The sequence below is a fragment of the Hesperophylax consimilis genome, chromosome 5 (genome assembly GCF_061612785.1).
Source record: "Hesperophylax consimilis isolate HC1 chromosome 5, BYU_Hcon_1.0, whole genome shotgun sequence".
Classification (NCBI taxonomy): Eukaryota; Metazoa; Arthropoda; class Insecta; order Trichoptera; family Limnephilidae; genus Hesperophylax; species Hesperophylax consimilis.
The window spans coordinates 21,031,271-21,054,865 of record NC_142840.1 but is presented as its reverse complement, the minus strand read 5'-3'; the positions used below and the strand labels follow the sequence as shown (position 1 = coordinate 21,054,865).

The window sequence follows — 23,595 nt, the reverse complement described above, 5'->3', positions numbered from 1 at the left end:
GTACAGTTAGTGTCTCCGAAGGGAGAGAGAGAGAGAGAGAGATATAATGAAGGTATAACAAAAGTCGATATACTTATATCTGCCAGTGTATGAGTGGAAATCCACTATACACATATTTTTACAGACGGCTGCTATCAGCTTTAAAATATGTTAAACAATATTTAAATGTGTTAAAAGATTTCAAAGAACCCAACAGAATAGAGAATCTATTGTTGTAATTACTTTCTCAGTAAATTGGTTAAATCGGTAATAAATTTTTAGACATTATAAAAATTGAAATTGAAGAATCTTATTATAAATAAGTCGTCTCAACGCGGCCTAACCACAGTTGGAAAATGGTCCTGAACACCGACTGAATAAAAATAATAAAATAACATTAGTAAATTTGACAATATATTTTTTTAATATATCATAATTTCTGGCTTTGTTCGAATCTGACGAATTTTTAATACCAATATACAATATCAATGGACTGGCCAATGTTTTAAATAAATTTACCACGCGTTTTCTTTCAAATCGATATCGAACATACTTCTAGTTATTTTCTATTCAGTGTGTAACACGAAATAAGAAATACCTAGAAATGATACGATATGAAGGTGGGTCTATGAAGTAAATAATATATTTTTTATTTCAAATGAGATCATTATTAGCTTATTACGTTCAGTGTTGACTCATTACTTCCATTTTATATTATGTAGCTGTTACACTAATGTTTTGTGAATGATAAACCTTTCAAAATGTGGAAATGCCACGATGATTTATTGGTTTTTGTAACGATATGTTGTACCTTTGTCACAATTTCATTAAAATAATTTGATTAAAACACGATACAACCATTGTCCATTTATTAATTTTGCTAACCATTAGTTATTTATCTACTTAACAATGGATAGCAATTGCTTTGAAATGAGAGTTTATCAACCAATGTACACATAATATTATATTTCGCTTCCCAAGAGTACAATACATTTTGAACCGAACAAGATACTTTGGTCACGCGAAATATTTTACACGCGTTGCAATAAAATATATGAAAAGAACAAATAATTGCAACCTGTTTACTTTCATCTCGATTAAAAAAAGTTATCTTCAAAAGAATTTATTTAGACATAATCGTAATGGTTCCAGATACTGTGTCCAAAAGAAATGTTACTCGTACGTCGCAGACTGGAGACCTCATTTTTATAGACAACTTTAAGTTTTTTTCGCTAATACTGGTACGAGTTGAATACGTATAACGTCAAACATTCCACTTGTTATTTTCAAAGAGATTGGATTATGTTCGAGATTTTAAACGTTATTTCAAAAGATGGCTTTTGAATCCAATCAGTACGACTCGATCGGGCTTATTTTTCAGAACTGTCTTCAATTTTTTTCTCCAAATCTACGCAACACATAAGTATTTTTTCATTCGACTGCTTATCCAGCCACATATTTTAAAACCGCTTTTGCGACAGGTGAAAAAAATTTTGAGGTTCATAAAGATGCAAATGGCAACACTGTTCCTTGGAAAGTAGCGGATCGCACTGTATTGTTGTGTTTTGTGCCCGAATAAAAAATATTTATTTAGGGCTTAGTTATAAGCAAAGATTTTTGAAAATGGTTTTCAAATCGAGATATATTATGCAAATACGAATGATGCAAGAAGCGTGCTAATATTAAAAAACGACTATAATTAAGAGGCGTAAGCGACTCTTGAGAAAATATTTAATGAAAAACTATTTATTTAAAATATTGCGAAAATCTCTTGGCATCTGAGTAGCATTTTAACGCTGTGAAATATGTCATTCAAACGTTAATTTAAACGTTAACTAACATTACCAGATTAGTTTTCTTATAATTTTCGGAGCATTTTTTGTGATTTTTTTATCGAGGGAATTTCGTATGATTACTTATCATCTCGGCATCTTTGACTTCTAAAACTTGATTTTTTTTTAAATTTGTAACAATTTGAATACTTTTTGTTCATTGAAAACGTGCTTAGTTGTTGTTTTAAATGGAAACTCTAAACTTTAGAGTCTAAAGGATCCTTGCGTGAGTTGGAATCGACGTTGTAAGCTAAACTTACATAGATTTGTTGACAAAAGTGTTGAACTTCGATATCAGACATTAGACACCATCACCTCGCTGGCATCCCATTTTGTGTTTTTTTTTTCACAGTGAGTTTTCTTTGAACTGATCTTACTGATCTGTTCGTTGTAATTTCCTAAAATGTCTTATTTGCTTCAATCGTTTTATGACTGTTCCGTATCGTGGCACATTCGAAAAGTATTAGTTTTAAATTTTTTTACTACTATTTACAACTATTTCCAAGGTTCAAATTTTATACTAAGTATAAATTATTTGTACTACATCTAAATTTTGTAAAGTAAAGCAAAATCTATATGTTTAATATTTATGGGTTCTTGCAATTTTTCGGTTGTATCATTTTTAGCGTCGGATTAGTTAGGAAACAATTTCTCGCTCAAAATTTGTTACAGAATAAATTGAATTAAATAAAACAAAGCAATTTTGAGAGTTAAAAGATAAAAAAAATGTATAATACGATAATTATTATTCAAATAATGAATTTTTGTTGTACTCACAAAATAACATTGAATAGACAAAGCCATTAAAATAACTTAAAGTTTATTTCTTTCTTAGAATTTCGATTCAACCCTTTTCGTTTATAATTACCTTGCTGAGATTTCGGATAAACACTCTTTTATTTTACAGCCAACGTTTATATTCTTACTTTGTTCAGCGCCCGAGGGAGCTTTATTAATAGAAAGTTCTAGTTTCTGGATCAAACTTTTAAAGGTTCGTTGTTTCCGATAACCATTAGTGAAAATAAGATTTAAATAAACTCACCTCTCTAGAGATTCTAGAGGGATTGGAGTAGGCAGGTCTGGGAGAATTTTTTTCGAGTATTTCAATGCTGGTATGAAAGCATAAAAATAGTTAAACTTTCAAGTAGAAAATTTGAAACAGTAATATCGGTGAAATACTTCAAAATCTCGATGGCTTATTATAGTGTTCTCACAAATATGAATGTTTAAGATATTTTTATTTTAAATTAAATTTTTCAAGAACTACACGAACTAAAAAAAAAAAGTGGGTGCGTCAAGCCTACGCAAGACAGAAGTGAAACTTCTAGTTTCAGCTGATGCTTGGCGTGGCGCAGTTCGCTGGTGTCTGAGAGAGAGGAAAGAAGAGAAGAGAGAGAACGTTCTTGAGCGGCTCCCCCACCTCAACAAGGTTTCACTTCAAAAATGCCACAGCCGAGAATCGAACCTCGCTTAACTGATTGAAAGCCAACCACGCTGAGCACCAACTGTAAGCAAAGCCGCATAAATTGATTATATTATGTAGGTTCTGAAAATATGAGAGCTTGTTATGTTTTATAATGTTACCTACATCACACCCAAAATATAATATATTTTTAAAAATAATGTACAATGTACAGAAATAGAATCCCACACAAGATCGCGTAGTGCGCTCTAGCGAACGGATATTTTATCAGAGGGAGATAGTTTTAATTTTTTTTTCTGTAAATTATTACATATTATCAAAATAAATAAATTAATTAAATAAATGTAATACAATTATCATAATATACGGATTAGATAATAATTTTAATCCAACACAATAACGCAAAGCGCGCTCTAGCGGAGTAATGTTTTATCACAGTGAGATAAGTGTTTTTATTATTTTGCAATATTATTTTCTTTTAAAAAATGTTCTGACCTACTAAAAAATAAGATATTGAATGAAAAAGGCGTTAAAAACAAAAAAATAATGTGCGATGGCCGAGAATCGAACTCGGATCAACTGCTTGGAAGTCAACTATGCTGACCATTACACCACCAACGCCAGTTGTCGAGATGAGCTAAGAAGCATTTATATGTTACTTCAAAACTTTGACTAGATCAAATGAACTTTAATCGGTGGTGGGGGTACCCGCATTTTCGTTTCGGTCATGAGTCGGTTTTACTCCGGTCCTAGAAATTGCATGACGCGCGTAAAGAAGTTTCACTTCAACAAAGAATAAAATAGATCCTCAGCAACACGAAAAATTTAAAAAACTATACTAGTTTTCAAAGTTTTAACTTTAATAAAGCGACTCTACAAAGGATGGAAGAAACATACAACAACTGTTACCGAATGCTTTTTGTGTTGTCTTGGTCTGCATTGCCACTAAAATTCTTGAAGAAGGGAGCGCTCCCGGATTCTCTTGTGACGGCAGCACTGGAATTATGGCAGGGTCCCATTTACAAGTGATGGGACCAATTCCTGATATCATAGATGTCTAAAAGTTTATATTTATTTTAATTTTCTAATTTTTCCGTATTATTATTTTTTTTTCACTTATATCTCATTCTTTTAAATTTATTACCTTACAATATATTTATTTTTACTTTAATATATTTAATGATTCATGTGGAACTCGTGTGATTGCACCACCTTCCCCGAGATCTGGAAAAAACAAGAAAAATTTAATAATGAAAAAACGTCCACATTTTTAAGAGAACACGTGTTGTTTTCTTTGTACTTTTAGATTTTATTTTCACTTAACTAGTTAAAACTATTTATTTTCGTCTTTGTATCAGGAGCGTGTCAGACTTATGAGTCTCGTGTTCAACCATTTCATGTAAAATGTACGGCATGGTGATAAATGACATTTGAGATAGTGGGGATTTTTCTAAGGTTCCATACAAGTATATTATGAACTGGACTAGAAATAGGGATCTTACTAAGGTTCCGTCCTAGTGTATTTGACCTTGAATAGAAATAACAATTATATTTTCTGGTACCATGGATTTAATTTAGGTTATCGGCATAGAAAAATTTGACAATTTAATAAAAAATATATTCTTCCATACTTAGGCCTTACTTTATCACATGTATTCAGATATTGTACTATGTTCTTTCCGCTTTTTAAATGTCATAGCTATGTACAGGAGAAGTGTAGTTCCATTCGGGCAATATTCCATATTTCACAGCGCCCGACACGGCCCGTCGGATACAAATGCCTAGCCTAGGCAATATTACGATTTAGTCGTTTCTATTCATAGCCGAGTCTTAAAGTTGCGCAGCCTCCATTCATCCTATATTGCTCTCCCCATGCATGCCTCGACTGCAGAACATCATAAGAGTCGAGATGCAAGCAGCAATAATTGTCGCATTACGTATTCATGAGTAAACCGCTATCCGGAGCTCAGAACGGTGCAGAGATGCGCAGAGGACCATCAATGCGCAGGATGTAATCAACAATGATAAACATGGGGACCCCAAGATTGCATTTCTCTGTGGCGCATGGCGTGCGAGTGACTCGATTCGTCGGGTACTTTCGTAGCTGCTTATGGTATTACTAACTGGGATCATATTATTTAGATCTAAAACTTATTGCTAAACGTATCTAATAATAGTATTATACTAGAGTTCTGTGAACAGTGAAGACCATATTGCTTATAAATGCGACGATTTCAAATTTAAACAAAATCCTTTCTAAACCATTCAAACGACCACCATCTTGAAACGGAAACGGAACGTCCAAACAAATTTACAGACAAACTAAATGTAAGAAAGTCGATTTAAAACTCGGACCATTACTGTAAAGATGTATACCTAAATAGTATATTTGGTTACTTGAATTCTTGGACGTAATCGTTGCTTGATATTGGTAAGTAAATTAATAAGGACATTAACCCCTCCATATATATATATGACCGGACGTCCATATTTTACAAAAGTATTTTTATCTTTATACTGGAATCTATTAATAAAATCTTAAAAATAGATTAAATGATAAATTTATGTTTTGCGCCGCTATCATAACAATCGGCTTAACTTTAAAAATTATTTCTGTTTTTATTATATGAATGAGATAAAAGTGAAGGTACAGTTTTCTTACAAATTCCCCAAACAAAACGAATGTAAGTAAACAATTTGGTTAGCGTTTTTGACAACATTTTTCATGTTTGATACCAAAATTTTATTATTTAGAAAAAGTAATATTTATTATTTAGAAAAAGTAATATTTATTTCTAATGCATATACCGGGTTGATAATTTTATTTAGTTTCTAAAACAGTATTTTTTTTAGGTAAAATTAAAAAAAATGAGATGTATATAACGAATTTCCAATACACAGAAAACATTGCAGACTGAACAAACGTGATGAAAGTACTGAAGGATTAACATAATGGCGAAGGGAGGAAATACGTTCATTTGAAGACGAATACAGTAGTTGGTAAAACAAGATTTCTAAGAGAAACAAAGCGAGAAGTCCATATTGGAGTTCTGGTACCATTCCTGATTTCTTATGGTGAAGGCTGGAACAGTTTTCTTTTGACATAAACTCAAAACAGGAGGTCATGAGAATAATTTCCCTCAGGGGCTATTTCATCTTTGAGGATGCTGCGTGTAGGGTCTTTTTGATGCGAGGGAGGAGTAAACATGTGTCTTGAAGAGACCCGTGCCGTAGGAGGGAGGAAACACAGATGCCAGCAAATCGTTACACAGCCGAGCTGTTGAACTCTAGAACGCAACCCGTTCTCCTGTGTAAATGCGGTTGGTGAGTTTCCGCCTACGCACCGGTGCCAAGGGAATCATTGATGCTAACTTCTCTGAGCAACTTCCTTTGAAATACCGGTAGAACAAAAACAGCCTATGCTTTTAAGATTGTAATCCTTTAGTTAAGATAAAGGGATCTATCAAACGGACTGTGATAGAGAAATAATGAAAATAGACTAAGGGAAGGTAGATGAAATCAAATTCCTGAGGCGTACCTATGTGACTACATGACTGACTCACGACTAAGATATCTAAAAATAATACCATCGCACAAATATACTATCGGTCGGTTCGTGAGTAAGGAATAACAGGAAAGATAGATAGGTACCTAAGAACCTAAATCAAGCGACGAGTGATACACAAAGACAAATTTGTGTGGCGTTACACCATTTGAGCCTTGCGGAATAATTAATAGCGTGACGTTAGTTGTTTCGTTATTTATTTGCTAATATTGCAATGCAACATTTCAAAACAATATAATTAAAAAATGTTCATGGAACTTCAATATTGGATAGTGCACCAGTAAAATAAAATAACAGGTGCACGAACGATAAAACCACTGGAATACGTGTTTAACTGCACATATTATCAAAGGGGTAGAATTTTTTTACATTGCATGTGGATAAAATGTTAATTTAGAAATTATCAAGGAGCGAGCGAAAACGTATCGTTAATGCAAATCTACTGTGAAATTAAAAATTCGAACTACACCAAAATAATGTCGGATAATTTGCAATTTTTTTTTATAAAACCCACCTCGCCAAACTTCATTTAAATGAAATCATCATCTTATCTAGGATAAAATATAGTTCAACCAGGAGCTTCAAAGTGTAGTGAAATATGGAAAAGTGCTCTAAAAGGTGAGGCAAACAAAATAACATGAGCACTTTTCAGTGATTTGTGAATAAACATGTATCTGACAGACCGCAGATAACTCACACTGCGGTAAATACTGGAGGCATACTGGAGGTTACCCACCGCTTACCCGCCCTGGTTTATATAATAGATGGTTACTCCTTCAGGGCCCTATTAAAATACTCTCATTTTAGTTAAACGACTCTACATTTATTAGGCATAGTGGTTACAATAATAATAATGGACGAAACAACTGCTTAAAGACTAGGCCAAAATTAAAAAAAATAAAACATATTGCATAAAATCATGTTTTCATTGTAGGAATCTAAATTCGAGCAGATACAAATTTTACCGGAGAGTATTTCACCTGTCAACTGACAGTCCCATCAAGAATTTGCATGGTGATCGGTCTGTCCGTCTCCTACAAAGATCTCCGCCGGATTACCTGATTATGCCCTGAAGAAAAACTGTTCATACTGCAGTTATGGTATTTTAGTATTCGATAATGAAATGCTCTTACAAACAGCCGCCCCTTTTTATAATGGTGCAAATTTCTCGCGTTCTTAGCTTAGCCGCTGGTGCCAAAATGGGTTGTCATTTGGTTACCTCCAAGCCATCAAAATGATATGCAAATTAGGGCAGTTCTATTAATTCTGAAGCCAGTGAGGAGCTCATAATAACCAAGGGATAAAATATTATGGATAAATGAATAATGTATGGATTCATAATAATTTCGTCTCCAACCAACGATGATAAATTTATTTATTTATTTATTACACGCCATAAAAGGATTTTACAATAATGTGATACATGAGATTATTAGTACACACTACACAGTGGTACAAAGGCAAATATTAGTATTACATTTAAGAACACAACAATATGTATACAAAACGACATTGAATGTGATACTGCTGAAATTTTCTTAAGGCATAGAATGCTACAATAATAGAAAGCACATCATTTAAACAGGATAAAATATACAAAAAAGGTGACTTGCCAACAGATATAATCTAGCAAATATTATAATAGCGCAAATAGTAGTGAGTTTATTGTTACAATCAAATTTATCTCCACTTGGCCACTATGGCCGGCTTGTATGGCAAAGTAGCTTCAACAATTTAGGGCTGTCAAAGACTTGACAGTTAAAAATATCGTTTTTCTTTAAAATAATACATCCGTTAGCCAAAACTATAAGACATCTGAAGCAAGCAGTTTATATAGGATATACATATACATTTCACATACCTATATGTATATACATATACGTATAAGAACACCATACATATTATGTTACACATAAAGAAGAACATGTCAGTATGATGCAGTACAAACAGACATTTAACATTTCAAAAAACATATCAGTTAAATTCACAACCAAGTATTTTTGCCTTGATGCAAGACGGTGAGGTTTTGAAAATATCAAAAAGGTCTGTATACGTGTTGGCAGTGCGGTGAAAACGCGCCAACGGTGAATGATACAAATAGTTAGTGCTATGATTGTCACTGTGGAAAAGGTGGTGGAGTCGAGTTGATTTAACAGGGACACGAAAATTTATAACCCTTAATATTTGAGGGCAGTCTATGAGATTGTTCAGTAATTTAAAAAGTATAAGAATGTCATTAATAGTTCGCCGGGTAGAAAGAAGTGGTAGATTTAGACCATACATTAATATTTTGTAGCAGATATCAATTACAGGCTGTCTCAATTTGAATTGAACGTATCGAAGAAATTTTCTTTGTACTTTCTCCAAGCGGTGTAAGTTACAGGTATAAATCGGAGACCATGAAGGAGGTGCATATTCTAGGTGCGATCTCACAAGAGAGCAGTAGAGTAATTTAATTGACTCAATAAATACATATTGTCCTGAATTAATCAGGGTTATTTGTATTGTATTATTCATTGGTAAGTGACATTCTTTCATTAGGGTCACTTTATGATCTCCTGGTATATTAAATATGAAATGTTTTAAAAATAATTTTTAATGTCATAAAATTCTTATAATTTTACAGCCAATGAAAAAATCTCACGTCCTGATCATATGCACGTGTTAAATTAAGATCCTAATTTTTTACTTTTTTCTTTTAAGGAAACATTTTGAACATTTGAGGAAAGGATTGGAATAACTAACTATTCGTCGTGAATTTATTTATTCTGACAAAAGTTTTTATGGTTCTGCTCGGTAGTAAACGCCACTAAATTAAATTGGTACCGTTTCTGAAGCTAAGGGTGAGCAGGAAGGGTCGTCAGATTTCTTGTTGGACAAAACGGGGTCTGAAAGGGATAAAAAGTGATGCTTTTCGAACTCCAGTTAAGCCAAAGTAAAAAATACTTTTCTCTAACGAGATTGTATGCGTTTCTAAGTAACTGAGCACAGTATTTTATGAAAACAATTGGACTCTTTGAAATATCCAGTTTATGCGTACGACAGTGGAATTAAATACACGATTATGTATGCTTTGCGTTGAATAAAATGTAAATCGATGAAATACGAATTTTTATTCTTTGGCCATGTAAATAATAATGGATTCATAAGCGTTTCTTGATGTCAACCATTTTCTTGCTTTTCCTTTGAAATAAGAAATTAAATACATATATAATTCCTAATTTTCCATATGTTATTCCTAATTTTCCATATATAATTCTTTATTTTCCAAACTTATTGATTAGTATGAAAAAAGATATATACATTTTTAATCAAAACATTGAAAAATCTCGAGGAATGAAAAATTCATTAAATTAAATAAATTAAATTAAAATTGATTAATTAATTAAAAGTTTTTGCAAAATAACTATTACTTTACTGTTTATCTCGTTCATACAATTAAAAATGATCAAATATTATAATAACAATTCCCAGAGAATAACCAAAAAAATTTCATTTTGTCAAAAATATAAACGTTGTTTTTTATCTTTGTATTAACCTACACATGCATAAAGTGTTCATTATGTTTAACAATATGACTTCCGTGGAAGTTTTATTAAATTCATGCGGTAAAAATCAATTACAAAATAATTACCAGGAGACAACTTGGCTTTTACCGATAATCATCGGATATATTATTCACAATATGACATCATTTATGAATTAAACCTCCCAAAAATAACACAAACGATATTAAATATATTGAGTTGGTTATCGGAATAGAAATTATTATTGAAAACATTATTTAAATCACACATGACAACCCAACAAAGTCGTTGGCTAAATGGATCTAAAAATTGGAATGTAGCTATTCATTTTTATTGGTAATAATTCTAAAAAGAAAGTTTACGATATTTGCACGATGTATAAAAAAACACCGTTTAACGGTTCTGAGGTGATTTTTCTTTAGTAAGGCTATAAAGTTATGTTAACCAAATTAAACGTCCAATAATATTATATTATTATTCACTGCGTAATGTTGACCTAATTTCTGTATTCAAAATGTATTTAATCATAAATAAACAAACACAGGTTAGGATATAACCAATAATTATATTTTAAAACCAGCACCAAGTTATATAAAAAATAAACACTTTCCTACCTTACTACTGTATTTACTTCGGGATACCGCATTGAGATGCAATAGTGTTTTCCGTAGCTCCGTTCAGTAAAACTCATTTGTGGCAATGTCGTAGAAAAAACTTATTTGAACGAGTTACTGAGATTTTTTTGGAAATTAATAAAAGAGATGTATGTAGGTACTCGTAACTGCATAAATAATCAATGTATTGAATACATTTTACGTTCTTAATGAAATTTGAAAACATCACAAATTTTCCTGCGAACGCCAGAACATTTCATGATATTTACCTAATTTGATCATTAAGTAAATTATTATTTTATATTACCACGAACAAATTCGTACAGAATGAAGACGGTCTGAAACTAACCATAAACTCATTTATTTTGCGGTTTTTAAATAACATCCATAACCGAAAAAAGCTTTTTCAGCTAAATTCACAGACATTAAAAGTAAGCTTATCAACTAAGTAGCTTGACCGTGAAGACTGCTCAAGGACAAGGTGAGGGCAAAAAGGTCAATTCACAAGGTCAATATATGAAACTTTATATTTTATTTATGTTGATGGCTTGAGATCTAACAAAATTTGGACATAATCTAACAAGAAATAATGAAATTAATTAACATGTTAACTGAAATATTTACCTTGGTTGTGATTTTTTATGGTGTTTGATGTAGGTACCTATTCTCAGTAATTTTAAGTAAAAACTAAACTTGTAGATATTACGTCGATTTATAAGTGAATTTGTTTACTAAATATCCTGTATAAAGAGAATGACTAAGACATCTAAAAGTTTCTCATTGAATTTCCAAAATTTTCGAAAATATACTACATAATATATATTTGCGTTTCATAATTACGTGAAGGTTGCTATTTGAGATCGCCATAGTTTTATATTCCTTTGAATTTGTATACAACTTATTGTACAACAATTTATTCTTTCTTACATAAATACAAAAGATTTTACGTTTTCATAAAGGTAAGTTTTATTATATCTATTTATCAATTGACTTTTGATGCCATCCCCATTTGAACATCTCTAAAGGATATATTAGCTGGCCGTTTTTGGGGTTTCGCGAAGAAGGCCTTATTGTGTATTTATTGGAAAGACATCACACAACCCGATGCCCCCGCATTTACCTCACGGTCACCCCTCAGTTACATCACAGTTAAACCTCAAAATGACAAGCTACCCTTATTATTGTGTGGTGACCGAATCAATGAACAAACACAATGAGTCTCATGACTGGGAAACCCAAATAACTCAGCAGTTTGAAGTTTTGAAGAGATACACTGCAAATCATGTAAAACCCTTGAAAATATATATTTTTTAATGTTGGAGTTACATCATCTGTAGGAGTTTAGAACATGCGAAGTTTTGCTTTTAATCTTGTTTAGAATATTTTTGAAATGTGTTGCTCAATAAGTGCCTTAATTAATAGTGTATTTGCCGTGTATTCAAGAAGTATCCCCTTGTGAAAAATATTACGATTTCCTTGCTTGAAATGCTTTAAGACATATTAAATCACCAGGTCTGAATAGCCAGGTACTTCTCAACATTCATCGTTCAAATATCCTTTACCTCTCCACTTACTTCAGCCTCAAAATATACAGCATTTGAGGATGCCATAATTTCACTGGCTTCAAGCAACTGTAACACTTGTGCGCTATTAACATATGAAACAAAATAAAACCTCCCTTATAATGTCAAGCAATTCGAAGAATCGTTCTTATCTTTGCCTTAAAACATATATCCTACCATGCAGTTCTTAATAAATGCAAGTGTTAATAAACTGTTTCTGTGCTATACTAAATTAAACGAGCTTTATAGAATCTCCCAACCCCACCCCTTCACCTTCACGCAGTTACCCAAGTTCCAAACCCCCGCCCCCTGTCGGGGAATATTTGAGTTAATTCCGCAAATAACTTCTCCTGCGGCGCTTGCGGATAAACGATTGTGAAATACTTCAAAGTCGGGCTCCGCTGAACCGTGGTCGAGACGAGAGAGGTACAACTACCGTTGCTGTTGGGGTTGTTTGATGTTTCTCAGGCTGACGCGCTAATGAGGCTCGTTCTGAACTAATAAATTACAAGTGTTTTGTTTTTGAAACCTCCCTACCAGGAAACTAGGAATATTTTTATGCGCCTTTGTAGGTAACGGTAATTTATTAATTTCAAGGTTGAAAGCTCAAAAATAGAGATTACAATCATCAAAAATACTAATTTAGATTGTGTGTTTATCTGCAACTCTGGTGCAATGTACTCTAAGCATTCGGATTTGATGTGAATTAAATATTCCTATTTTTTGTATTTCTTTTATATATTCAAGGACATTTTTGTTAAAATTACAAATAACAGTTTATTTTTAAACAAATTCTGTTGTATAATTATTACCAGTCGTGACAGCTGTTTTGCCCTCTGAAGGCATTATCAAACAGTTTGATAATGCATTCGGAGGGCGAAACAGCTGTAATCTTTATTTTTAAATAATGATATCAAAAACAATATTTTCATTTTTATAATAACAATCTCGAAATATTGTGAATGCCACATAGATTATTGTGCACTTGGAGCCATACATACTTATATCCCTGCCTCAAAAAAAATCTTAATCACATTATTATTTTCTGTATTCCGCAATTACTTAGTGTTACAACATCCAATTACAACCACTCACATCATGTATATCCTGCTGAGCTCAATAAATGAATAAACATGTTTTGATCAAAGAATGAAGATCTCAACTAGATTCCAAGAACATATACGATGTTATAATAATAAAAACACATCCTCAAAATTCGCAGAACATCTCTTGGTGAATAATCATACCCCACTTAACAACAAGGGTCCTAAACCATTGCATATAGAAAAAAAGGGCATTAGATTAAATTTACTTGAACAATTAGAAATCAATAAACGAACGAATGACCCAAATTTAACACTAATTAATAAAGTACGGAAAATAATTTACTCACCACTTCTTAGTATTTTCACAAAACCCAAGCAGTATAATGCACCCAAATAATTCATAGCAATAAAGTCATTAGTAAATAATTAAGAACCCATTACCATTTACTGAGGGGAAAACATAGATTGGTTTAACCAACAATAGATCATGTCATCGGTGTAACCAGTAATAAATCAATGTATGCACCTTCAAAATTTACATTTGAAATAGTATAAAAACGTCGTCTCAATGTGGACTAACCACAGTTTGAAAATGGCCTTGTAAGCCGAAACAGCTGTCACAATAATAAAAAACTAAAACACTTGCAGAACTTAATAATAATATTATCAAATTTAATCTAAATTAAATTTATAAAAAAAAAAAAAAAAAAAAAAAAAAAAAAGAAAAAAGAATGAAGACACTGACTAGTGATTCCTGTAATATATAGACCGGCAATACATTCTTAAAATCCGTATAAAATCATCACGTATTTTTTTAGATTTATTTAAATCTTCAATATCCTACAGTTATAATAAAAGATGTTAGAATATGAGTTAGAATTATATAAGATATTAGAATTCTAATTCTATTATCTTTTGATATAGTATACATAATAAATTCAGTTCGTAAGGGAGATGAAAATAGTTCAGAGTCTCGCTCTATAATGAGGCTAATAAAGATGAAAAGCATTTAAAAACAGCTTTTAAGTTGTGTTTAGATACCAATGATGGAGTTTCGAACGTTTCTCTCCACATTTTAATTTTATACTCAATCTGAGTAAATGAGTTTTCAAAACTAGTTATTGTTAGTGAAGACTTCTCTATCTATAATACTCAAAGAAATAATATAAAGATAATTAAATTGATATACGTAATCAAACTTGCGTAAGTGAACCAAAAATAAATAAAATAAACATTTAAACTCAGTATCTATTGTGTGTGGTAATAAACAAAGCGAAACCCATGTCATGTTGAATAATATTATAATTTACGAATACGGTATCACGATGTGATACACACAGTAGATGTTTATACAAACACAAAACATGTCTTGGGCCGTAACGTCGTATTATATGGCCATTTCTGAATGTATGTATGTACTCTGAACCCTGCCGCTAATCGCAAAATAATTGTGCCTTATTTTGTTTCAGAGCCGGGCCGTGATTGGCCGAGCACGCACCCTGCATTTACTGTACCGACTCCACCGCATTTTCCTAAGCCGGCACGCGATTCAAAAGTGGCGAAAAGACCCGAGCGGCCGAATCGAACAAGGATAATAAACCAAACTTCTCGTGACGAACCGAATTCACTGTGAAAAATGAACCCAGAAGTTAAATTGTAAAATCGTTACCGCACTGAAAAACTGCGAAGTTTCGTGTGGCTTTATTACTACACTAGATATTCAAACTATCATCAGTTTAGTTTGGAAGTGTGAGTTTCTAAGGCTTCTTGGAGTTTAAAATAAAAATCATTCTGCAAGTTAATTAAAATGGTAAATGGGGAATTCGGCGTGACATAAATAGTCGAATTCGGCGCGTTTTCGCTGACATTTTTGACAGTGAACCCTCCTCGGCCGCGGTCGATTGCCAATTCTAAAATTAGTATCGCACTCGATGGTTGTAATAAAAGTATGTAGTAAAATAGTTAAAGTGACACTCTGACAAGCGACGCTTGCAGCATGGGCGCCATGGAGCTGATTGTCAGATTAGCGGTACTACTCTTTATAGTGACTCTTTTCAGCCCATCCTTTGGTAAGTTCACTTTTTATTATTAAATTGATTTAGTGCATTTTGTATTCACCGTTTTCCTTTTTCAGTATCAAAATATTAATGTTTATAGTATCTTTTACTAGTGATAGTTATTAGACGCTTTCAAATTATTTGAACTAGTAAATTTTATTTTTGATTTTTATTATTGATAATTAGGAATTCTACATAGAACAAGAACAATAAAAACTACTAAAGTAAAAAATGACAGTTGCTGTTGTCTGTGCGTCCTACATAAATCGACTTTGCTTTGAATTTAAGTCTCAGTTTCAAAATTGGAACTGATTTTATCAAGAATTCGGACTATTTAGTTTTTTTTTTTGGTATAACATTAAAAAATGCGATAATTAATAACTTCCCATACTCAACTGATTTTTGATAATTTTGGTAATTACTGTGTTTTTAGGTATTAGTTTAAATATGAACCTCTTTGAAACCAAAGGTTCCGACCGCAAGTTGAGATTTTTTTTTAAACCATTTTTATATGAAACGACAATGAGTGGCATTGAGAATGAGTGAGGTAACAGTCATGTTTATAATAATAATAAACAATTTTATTTCTTCTAACTAATTTTTTCTATTTATATAACAATTTTATTTATTTTTTGGTTACATGAATTTTAATTTAGTGTTTGACGAAAACCCACGATGATTAATTTTTGGAACTTTTAATGTGTGCTTTAAAAATATTCATTTAAAAAAAATTATATCTATTTCTAAAAATATAAGCTGATTTTATCATCTTTCAAAAACACATTTTAATTTTTGGATACGTTGAGAAACTTCATTTATTTGGAAGAGACTGAAATTTACACAAAATTCTTTTCGTTATATAATTTTTATTGAACCAATCAACACTCTCAGAAGAGCTTAAATAGTTTTGATCACTGTTTATTTCTGAGGATATGGCATGTAGTATTCCTGCAAAGGAAGCTTAGAAAACAGTAAAGGAAAGTGAGGATAAAAGGATTTGTCAATATTTTAACAAGATCTGATTAGCCAGGTACTTTTGGACCTCTTTCAGTTTTCTTTCCTTTCTCTAATTCACCCTCACTGCTTTCATCTAACCTGAATTTTTATAGCCCCCGGGCAGTTGGAAAATTTTGTATTATATTAACAAGACCAAAATTAAATTTCCTGAGGAGGAATCCAAATTACCCACAAATAAGATAATTATAACAATATATCAAACATTGTAATATGACCGTTCTGTTTTTCAGCTGGTCATAATTTGATCAAACTTTGAAACGCACCGAGGATCGTTGTTTAACAAGAATCGTTAAAAATTTCCAAATTTTCTAATTGATAATTTGATATTTGTAATAAATTTGACCAGATTTTGAAACACCCCGCCGTAATAATATTATACGAAATAATAAATAAAATACTGATTTTCATCGATGAAAATCAAAATCTGCTGATTATAACAATAATAATAAAACCAAATACCTACAAATATCCAACGAATCGCGTGTGGGATCGGGAAATAATGACGCTCTGTTGTACGTCAAGGCTTTGTCACATTTGACGTTTTACATATCACGACACACGCAGCCTTGCTACCTACGAGTACTACCCCTAACCCGCAACTCGCAACTCTCTACTCGTAAATCTCAAACTTGTCGCATAATACACAAGAAATGATCACTCTCAAATTTATGCACGGTAAGGACTATAACTTATTGTGTAGATAACACTTAAACTGTTAAACTAACAGACGCTTTTATAATGTCGTAACTAGAAGTAAGAACCCGGTTTTACACGTGTTTTAACAATATTGTGTCAAAATCATTTTTCTCATTAAATACATGATGACATAATAGTTTTAAGTAAACCCTGAAGAGGTAAGCATTGCTTACAAAACATGTTGGTTGCACCTAAACAATAAAAGTGGTTAAAAAAAAGTTTTTTAATTTTTTCTACCATACATAATTGATATCCCTTCCGTGTGAATCAAAAGAAACATAAAACAAATTAATTTGGCAATTTAAAAAACATTGTCGATAGTTGAATGAAATGGTTACTTACCATTTTGACATTTTTTAATACACTGCAACTTTTTACACGGTTTGGAAATAACACAGTGCTACATACCTTGATGTCGTACCTAATGTGCGTAAACGGGATCGTTTATTATGTGATAATGTGAGTGAATAATCCCTGTTACGATTTTTATAGAGTTATAAGAAAATCACGATAGAATAAATACTTTTTTTTTTCTTTTGATTATTTATCAGCGCCCTTAAGGTGATTTTTCACGAAAACGGCGCTATATAAATTAGCCAAATAATATTATTATCTAAATTTATTTTTACATGGGTATATTATTATAGTACACTTTTTACGCGTTTTTATACGTCATATATTTTTTTAATTTGTTGTGAAGTTATCCCTATAGTATATAGTTTTATGACTACCTTTTTATTCACTGATTCTGTAAATGTACATGTATATTACTTTTAAGTAAACACCATGTAAAATTGACCAAAATACTTATCTATAAGGCCTAAAATAATCAACGACAAGCGTTTATTTTCTTAGATTTTCATGAATAATTGTAATTTTACTGAACCTCTTTGATACACTGTGTGTATTTAATGTTTCTACTTTCTACATTAAATGTGAAAAAATAAGCCACTCACGTAATATCATAAATATTGTACAGTCCCAAATTAAATAATTCATGAATATATGAATAGATTTAATGTCACCCCAAACGGATGGAATACCTACCATGACGTAGATACCTTTAAAACCATTTTACGAACAAAAGGCAATAACCTTTTTACGTGCGTTATAATCATGAGTTGGCAAAATTATACTTCTGACGGAGGATACAAAGTTGATGTTTTGTAAAGTGGAAACCTGGTCGGAGACATTGTGTTCCTAAATTTTCTAAAATGATAACGCTGTACGGGCAATAAATAAACAATGATTAGGCGAAATGAATTCTTAGAATATTGGATTAGTTTTCAGAGAGCAATTTATTATAATTATCGTTCAGGTAAACCACGTTAACTTCATAAAGGCATCTGAGTTTCACAAAGACAGAAGCATTTCTACCTGTAAAAATATTAATAACAGTTTTTAAAGTGAATACCGCATAAGAGTCTCACCTGCTAAAAACCGTCGGGAGTCATTTGCATCCCCATTTTGGCTGTTTCGTGAGGCTAAAGGTGGTGGGCGGGGAAGGAGATGAGTAAAAGAAAGTTGGGGATGTACCTTGCTATTCAAATCTGGTCACAAAAACACGGCTCAAGCCATTTCGAAGAACATTTCAACTCTGAATTATTGGCCCAGGGCAATACATAGAGTATATTCCACTATATATATGTACACACAATTTATTTTTTTAAATGATAAGTTGTCAAATAAAACGTTCTTCTTGCGAACGCCTGGATTTAACCTCCGTGGTCGAGAGCCTTACCCCTAGACAAATGATGTTGTTTTCGATAAAATTTTAACGATTTTTAAAAAGATTTTTCCGCGAGTTAACTAACCATCACGCTTCGTCTCCTCAGGTGTATGCAAAGAGGATGAACAACCTAACGATTCGGTATTGGCATACACTCCTTGCTTCATTTAAATTCATACATCGTCTAATGACTGTACTCAAGTATATGGTTAACTTAACTATGCCGTGATCTCGGGCGTCCTCGATTTCTTCTATCATTCACATTTGCGTCATATATTCTCCTTACACTCCTTTCTTCAATCATTTGCTCTACGCGCTTTAACCATCTGTGCATCCTTTAATCTTACTCATTATACCAACATCAGCCTTGCGTTATCTGTGGATCTTTACATTTCTCACATGATCATAATTTAAAAAGAAGACTTTCACAGAACTCGAAAATGAACTAAAATGAAATTTTATTAATTGACAAATTCTCCGTAACAACCTTCCTTAAGTTTCCTTGAAAGTTATACATTTTGGCCAATTATTTTTACTCTGTACAGTTCTAACTTCTTTCGACACAACGTGATTAGCTCTTAGCTTCACTGCCATTATGGGCTGTGGAGCTTGGAAGAATAGCTTTAATTAAAAAAAAAAGAAAAAATGGCGTTTTCATTTCGCAATAGGAAAACTTTTTGAAGTGTATGAAATTTCGGGATAACATTTTTAGGTAAAAGCTGTTTGAATAGGGATGATCCAAAGTTAGGATATACTAATGAGTACTTTTTTATTAATTAAAATTTCCACGTGTACCGCATACCTTAAGCCAAAGTTAACAAAACAAAACAGTACCTACCCCTTAACTAGTGAGCTTGCAGTTTATTAGGCTTCCAGGTCGTTGAGTGAGAGTACTGGGAGGTTGCCCCAGGGGAGCGAGCAAGGGCTTTGTTTATTTACATAAGAGTAATTTATACCCTTACCCTAGCCATGAGTCGCGTTAATAATGCAGACTGTAAACGATCCGACCTCGCGAAGCACTCTTATATGGCAACGTATAAAACGTTACGTTTCAAATAATAATTTGGAATCACTAAAAACACGTCTTCACGAGGATTCTAACGTTAACGAAACGTAAATATCTTGTATGGTAAATTTTGAGATAGCCAGCTTTTTAATAAATAGGTAGCATTAACCTATAAAGCATGATTTTACGTCACAAAGATTTGATAGGTGAATTAAAGTGAACTAATTACAAATTTTCTTTGAGCACCCTCGAAGTTTGTTTTTAATGAATTTTTAAAAATATATTTTCACTGGTTTTACTAAAGCTTTATTATTTATACCTTAGTAGCCATGTGTGGAAGAGTTTTTAGTCTGAAATTAATTCGAACCAACCGATTATATTTGACTATGGAACGTCAATGCAAACAAAAATTTATTTACAAGTTTCGATAATTTTGCATTTATTCAGCCTTATGTCAGATGTCAATAAGTCACTTTTGTAAGATTCATTTTACTTAAACAAAGCTTTCCAAACACCCAGACTACGAACATTACATGAAAAATTGTGTAATTTTGCAGTGAATCAACTGTGGGTGATTTTATTTTGTGATAATTTAGGTATTGAGTTCTTTAGTTACCTTTCAACACCATTATTATATCAAAACAAAACCTCCAAAGCATAAAACACTACGCTGTAGAGACCATTTACTGGGAAAATTATGGCTCAATATAATCAAAACAATGGTATTATGTCTAAGGTCTACGTGAAAGCAGGTTGTTGGATATCTGAGAATAATAATAACGAGTTTATTTGGGAATAGAAATTACATCTTTATTTGAAACTTGAACCTGGCATTTATGACGGAACCCCAAACCAAACGTTATTTTCCGTTAGAATGAAACGCTGTTACAAAGCTGTAGAATGAATCTCTATGCAATTTGTATCGTGGAGTTCCAAAACCGGCTCAGGAAAATTCTTCTGGTTTCAATACGTTCTCAAAAAGTACTTGAAGTAAATTTAAATATATCAACACAATTATTTGAATATTAAGCGTAAAAGGTATAGGACGGGTTGTTTCGGAGAATTTGAACAATTCATCAAATTTCAACGTTCATTTCCGGGTTCTGTGAAAGTCCTATTCAAGTTCTGTTATTATATCATTATAGGCTAGGTGCTTTACAAAACTGAAATTAAAACAGAACTTTAAAAAATCTTTCACAGAACTTGAAAATGAACGTTGATATTTGATGAATTGTTCAAATTCTCCGAAACAACCCGTCCTTAATGTGTTCCAAATAGAATTCTGTGACTAACTCCAAATTTTCGAAAAATTCTAGAGCGGGTTTTGAAACTCCACGACTCATTTGAATCATTAAGTCTTAAAGTTATTATAAATATCCGAGTTTAGAGGTTAATTAGAAATTAACGTGAAAATTTATATTTAATTATTCAGGGCCTTTCTCCTAACCTATTTATTTGTTTGTCTGCAGGCCTCTGGCATATTAAACATTAAGTGATGCCGTCCTTAAAGATGCCGTCAGAAAATCGAAGAATTTGTGTGTATTACCGCTTCTCAATAAATCCAAATAAATTGGATGTTTTTGAACCTATCCAAAATTAAAAACTGTTTTTGAAAGGTGATAAAAAAAACACATATTTACATAAAAATAAATGTATTATAAACATTACAGCCACCTTAATTTTTGTCGTATCGTATAAAAATAAATAGTGAAAAATTCACAAAGTTTCATTAATTTTTTGTTTTCATAAAGGTGTACATTTTATTAAATACATGGTTTAATTTTGTATTTAAATAAAAAAGACTGGTGTTTTTTTTTCTTTCTAACACCTTTAAGATCATATTTCTAACTTTCACAGTAAGGAACATACAAAGATTTCTATGAAATCATCTGAGCTGTTACGAATAGTTCCAAGTTGACTCAATATGTAATTTATTGCTGTCTGTTCCCAAAACCGATCAAATTACCATGCGTTTAAGAGAAAAAAAATATATGCAAATGCTTTTCTGAAATATTTCACGCAGCTTTTCGATACACACATAATGCTGTAATTTAATTTTGATTTGACATAATTAGACATCAAACTAAAGTGTTTCCTATCTAACCTTCATTCGTGGATATAAGGTATGTACACAAAACGAGTCAGTGAAAAAAATCAGGATAGGTAGTTGTGACAAAGGTTCAACCGTTTTTTATAAATTATTTAAAAAAAACACTCACGTATAAACTCTTTTCTTTCTAGATTCAGCAGTCACATATTTACCCTTGAAGGGCTTTAGCGTCTCGAATTGTAATCTCGAATCCACCTGGGCACATTACTGCTAGAGCAATCTGGGACCTGCATCTATGTTCTCCATTTTATTTGCGACTTCTCACTTTCAATTCACATTGTCTCGAGTTGATGTAATGCCATCTCGCTACCGTTGGTTAGTTGTTCTTTGTTTCCTCTATATCTTACAGTTCTATCATCCATCTCCTCCCAAGAGGACATTAAGTTGTGTAGATCTAAATGAGTTTCGGGAAAGTTCCGAGATAAGATGCCATCGCAGCTGCTGCACCAGATCATCCTTTTATATCTCCCCTCTTCCAATTTCTTTTACAAGAAGTATAGAAACTGGGATACACGTGTCTCTAATAAAACTGGCTTAACTGATTGGATACTTACCATGAATTTTAAAAAGCTTTATCATTATTAAATTTAACTGCCTTAAGAAACCAATTATTTTATGTCTAACGCAAAGGATTTATCATTTTCTACGCAGATTAGATATTACACAGTACAAGTAGATACTTCCATACGTAGCAACGTTTTAATTTTAATCCATTCCAATTTTTTCGCTTTATATTTATGCCAGTAATACCAGTGAAAAGCTTGTGTTTTTTAACAGAAATATTTTTTGTTCACATAGTTTAAGCTTTTGTATAACCGCAAATGAAAAATAATATCCGTTCATCATAAGTGTGAACTATATAAAATGTTTTTTTTTCGATAAAAAATTAGGAAAATTTATAATATTTTTATCAAAGTTGCTCTAAAAAATAAAGTAAAAAATCTCGTATGAAATATGCAAAGATTCGAATTAACGCCATAGTTTTACTGATGGCTCAATAGTTTATTTTCCCAAGAACTTTCGTTAGCGAAAGTTTTATCGGCTTAAAATATAGAAAAAGTGGGTAAAATTTTAGCAGATAAGCTGTGTATTAACTTGTATCTGGGTTGTCCATTAAAAATACTTTAACTGTAGAGCCAAAGCAGAAAAATCTATCGAAGGGTGAACTGTATGTAACATTTTTTTCCCTAATTGTATTTTCAAGGTTAACTGATGATGAAAGCATCTAATATAACTAACTATATCCACATATATGGGATTGTAATTAATCTGACCAATTTACATGCGTGATCTCAGCAGGGTAGTTTCATAAGAAATTATTATGCATGATATCCCGGGGAGGGCCCGTTTGTGCACTTTACCCCCCGGTAAAGTGCACAAACTTCGGGAGGTGTTTGATAGTAGAAGTAAAAAATGGGATTAACTTTTTTCG

The 23,595-nt window shown here is 32.1% G+C and overlaps 1 protein-coding gene across 1 annotated transcript in view; it reads left to right on the top strand.

Moving 5' to 3' along the window:
- The window catches only part of LOC149423635 (neurotrimin-like), a 233,822-nt gene that overhangs the window by 22,521 nt on the left and 187,706 nt on the right, over positions 1 to 23,595 (top strand). Inside the window, exon 2 of the mRNA XM_089632052.1 lies at positions 15,018 to 15,617. Coding sequence (XP_089488178.1) covers positions 15,545 to 15,617 — 73 coding nt within the window. The 5' untranslated portion in view covers positions 15,018 to 15,544. The remainder of the gene's footprint in view (positions 1 to 15,017; positions 15,618 to 23,595) is intronic.